Source organism: Protomyctophum bolini, assembly GCF_963924005.1.
Source record: "Protomyctophum bolini genome assembly, chromosome: 20".
Taxonomy (NCBI): domain Eukaryota; kingdom Metazoa; phylum Chordata; class Actinopteri; order Myctophiformes; family Myctophidae; genus Protomyctophum; species Protomyctophum bolini.
Genome location: NC_137881.1, coordinates 32,620,837 through 32,624,505, shown reverse-complemented (window position 1 = coordinate 32,624,505; position 3,669 = coordinate 32,620,837). Strand labels below are relative to the sequence as shown.

Sequence of the window (3,669 nt, the reverse complement as noted above, 5' to 3'; positions counted from 1 at the left end):
CACATTAAGAGGACTTTGAGAGCGGTTTTGAAGGAGTCAAGGGATTTGCATGTATTAATGACTGTTGGTAGGGCGTATGTAGTCCAAACATGACTAATTAACCCATGAATTGAACAACACAGATCGATACACAACACATCCATAAGTAAATATGATTTGTTCATATCGTTACACAATGCACACCATTAACTTCTAGTCTAGTCCAAGTCCAAGTCCAGTCCTGTAAAATCACTTTATTTGGCATTATTGTGAGTTACAGTTTGTGTGAAATGCCACAAATCAAACATACATGAATGCATCCGACAGTGATATTTAATAATGATCTACATTACATTACATTTACATACATGTATTTGTACAGCACTTTTCATGACATGAAGTTCAGTTCAAAGAGCTTTACAGAGCAATAAAAATCACACCTGTGTGAAGTGAGGGGCGCTCTCATCGTCATACTGTACACCATCTCATTCCGGCCAATCACAATGTGCGTGCGTCCCCCGTCCCCCCCCACCCAAATCCCATGAACAAGCACAGGACAAAGGCTGAGACACAGGCAATATGGACGCGACGGCGAAGGGGGACATCTGGTGGCCACGCAGGGAAGCACAGCACTCCTGGTCCATCAACAGCATCACTTACTTCCTAACAGGAGAAGAAGAACAACACCGCTGCTGTGAATAACCATATCTGTGCAGAAACACACATTCAGATTTTACGGGGGCCAGTTTCAAATTGCAGCCGTCGGTAGGTGCCCTTTGAGGGCAGTTTTGAAGCAGTCAAGGGATTTGCATGTCTTAATGACGGTTGGCGTCCCACATTTTGGTGGCATAGGAACGATATTAATTTGCTGGTTTATTGAACTCCCTCTGGTGTTGTGGGTGTGGACTTCATTGACATTAAGGAAGTATTTAGACAGGTACATGGGTATCTTAGTGAAGTATTTAGACAGGTACATGGGTATCTTAGTGAAGTATTTAGACAGGTACATGGGTATCTTAGTGAAGTATTTAGACAGGTACATGGGTATCTTGGTGAAGTATTTAGACCGGTACATGGGTATCCTAGTGAAGTATTTAGACAGGTACATGGGTATCTTAGTGAAGTATTTAGACAGGTACATGGGTATCTTAGTGAAGTATTTAGACGGGTACATGGGTATCTTGGTGGTGTAGTGAATCTTGTGGACCAGACCCATTGCAAGATGTTGTACTATGTCATCAACCCAAAGCCATTCCAGCCTGTCAAAGTGGGCAGGGGTGAGGTGGGTTCGGGGAGTGAGGCCAAGTAGTAGCCTGACCAGTTTGTTTTGGGAAGTCTGGAGCCTTGTTTTAAGGGCTGATCGTACATTAATAAATATGTACAGGTTCACAAAGGTTCTCAATAATCTGTAGATTAACATTGGAATGAAAGTGTGGGGCTCTTGGGAATCAAGAGGATGAATTATAATTATTCAAATAACACGGCCCGGAAAGCTCCATTCTCTTAACTGTAATAAAACTTAACCCATTTAGGCCTGATATCGAAATGTATAAAATGTCTTCTAAATTCTGACAGTTTTCTGAAATACCTACAAGTTCATAGCTTGTAGATCTGCCATTTTTCAACAGCTAAAGTATAACATAATGCTTTAAAACACCACAAGGGGTTAATTAAATGCAAATGACTTACAGATCTTCAAGGACAGAACGCTCGTATTCCTGGAGAGCTTTGTGCAAAGTGTCTCTGGCTCTGCTGGAGGTCAGGAGAGCATAGATTGCCCTCATCTTGTCCTGAGTGGTGGGCTTGGACTCCACATTGCTGTAGCCCTCATTGTCTATGATGTCCTTCTCAAAGAGTACATCTAGGATGGGACCCACGTTCCTCACCCTGTCAACCAGGGAACGCCGATGTTGGTCCACAAAGTGTTTCGCTGAAGTTAAGGAGGATTGAACGTTGAGTTGTTGGTTTTCATTTGACATTGTTTTAAAATGGAAAGTGCCATATAGGAGCTAACAATTCTTATTCTAAAAATTGCAATAAAGTGATACAGTTTGTGCTGGTAGTATATATATATATATATATATATATATATATATATATATATATATATATATATATATATATATATATACACACACACACACACACACAAACACACGTTATAGATATCGTTATAGATCGTTGCTGCAGAAATCTTTTATATCTTATCTCCTTATTTAAACGTGTTTGTTCATGAATTAACGTCCTACTTGACCTCACTACAGCGTCACGCTAAAACATCCAAAGTAACAACAGATCTACAAGCTAGAGACTCACCTGGTATGGAAGCAGCCGCTCCTGTAGATTGTGCTGGTATGGAAGCAGCTGCTCCTGTAGATTGTGCTGCAAGAAATAAAAGTGTTCAAATTATGAACAGAAAGGAACCATCGAGGCCCATCTCACCACGGTGAAATAGCACGGACTGTTTAAGTCCCTACATAAACCCCCACAATCCCTACATGTTACACTACTACTGTTTAAGTCCCTACATAAACCCCCACAATCCCTACATGTTACACTACTACTGTTTAAGTCCCTACATAAACCCCCACAATCCCTACATGTTACACTACTACTGTTTAAGTCCCTACATAAACCCCCACAATCCCTACATGTTACACTACTACTGTTTTATACATAAACCCCCACAATCCCTACATGTTACACTACTACTGTTTTGACCGCGACAGATTGCTATTTCACAGCGTGAGGGAGAGGGAGAGTGAGATCGGATGTTTTCTAGGTGTGTATATTTGAATTGCCAATCTGTGCCATTTCACCGTATTTGGGTGAGAGGGTGTCTTCTGCCGCGAGACTCGCTGTGCGCTGAACGCGTTGGCTCTGTTGTCTTCTCACAGCAGGAGCTGAAAAGTCAACGCAGCTTTCCCACGCACAGACAGAGGTGTCGCAGTCCCTTAGAAGCAGCTCGACCATCTTCATCCTTTTCTTTAAAGTCACTTGAAACGTCGAGATGTAATTGTGATAGCATGATTCGTTGACAAAGCCTGCTCTGTGTGGTTCAATGACGACGGCATCATCCCGATGCGAGGTGGAGAGGGTATATTTCTTCTTTGGGATTAGTTCGCAGAGAGGCTTTTCGATGTAACTCTCTTCTCCGCGCATCTCCTTCCTTTCCTTCGTCACGTCACTCAGCACCACATTGCTGGGTAGCAGCAGTACATTCAACGTTGACATGGGGTCATCATCATGCTCAATCGGTGGCGTATAAAACAGTGCCACCAGTGCCTGGATAGGCCTGGGCCCGAACAGCATCTCCCTGATGAGACCAAATAAAGACAACCCGGTTACATCTATGATAACATGAGTTTCTGTGATCACACGGGGTTTGATCAGCTCAAAGCCGTCATCGTCCACCACGTGGACAACAGACAAGGACTTGCCTCCACCCGTGGAGAGGATCTCACAGTGTGGAAATTGCAACTGACACACGGACCCCTGAGGACCTTTGATGTCAAACAGTGGTCCCGCGGGCCTCTTGCTCAGCTGGGACAGAAGGCCCCGGTGCCACGGGACTGTCCCGTAAGTCACCTCTCCCTCTGTCTCCATCTTCAACCCCAGGCCGGTCACGCTGCATTGGAACAGTCCAGCGTGGGTGCAGTGGAACCTGTAGCGTTCCTTGTTTTCCACAAG

General features: G+C 43.9%; 1 protein-coding gene across 1 annotated transcript; it reads right to left on the bottom strand.

The window, feature by feature from the left end:
- Positions 1 to 307: 307 nt before the first annotated feature.
- On the bottom strand, positions 308 to 3,669 carry LOC308335083 (NACHT, LRR and PYD domains-containing protein 1b allele 5-like). Its single transcript, XM_080792045.1, has 4 exons — positions 2,799 to 3,669; positions 2,296 to 2,325; positions 1,669 to 1,909; positions 308 to 642 (listed from the first exon to the last, which is right to left on the bottom strand). The coding sequence occupies exons 1-4, from the start codon at positions 3,583 to 3,585 to the stop codon at positions 636 to 638; spliced, it is 1,065 nt and encodes a 354-aa protein (XP_080648171.1). The 5' UTR covers positions 3,586 to 3,669; the 3' UTR covers positions 308 to 635.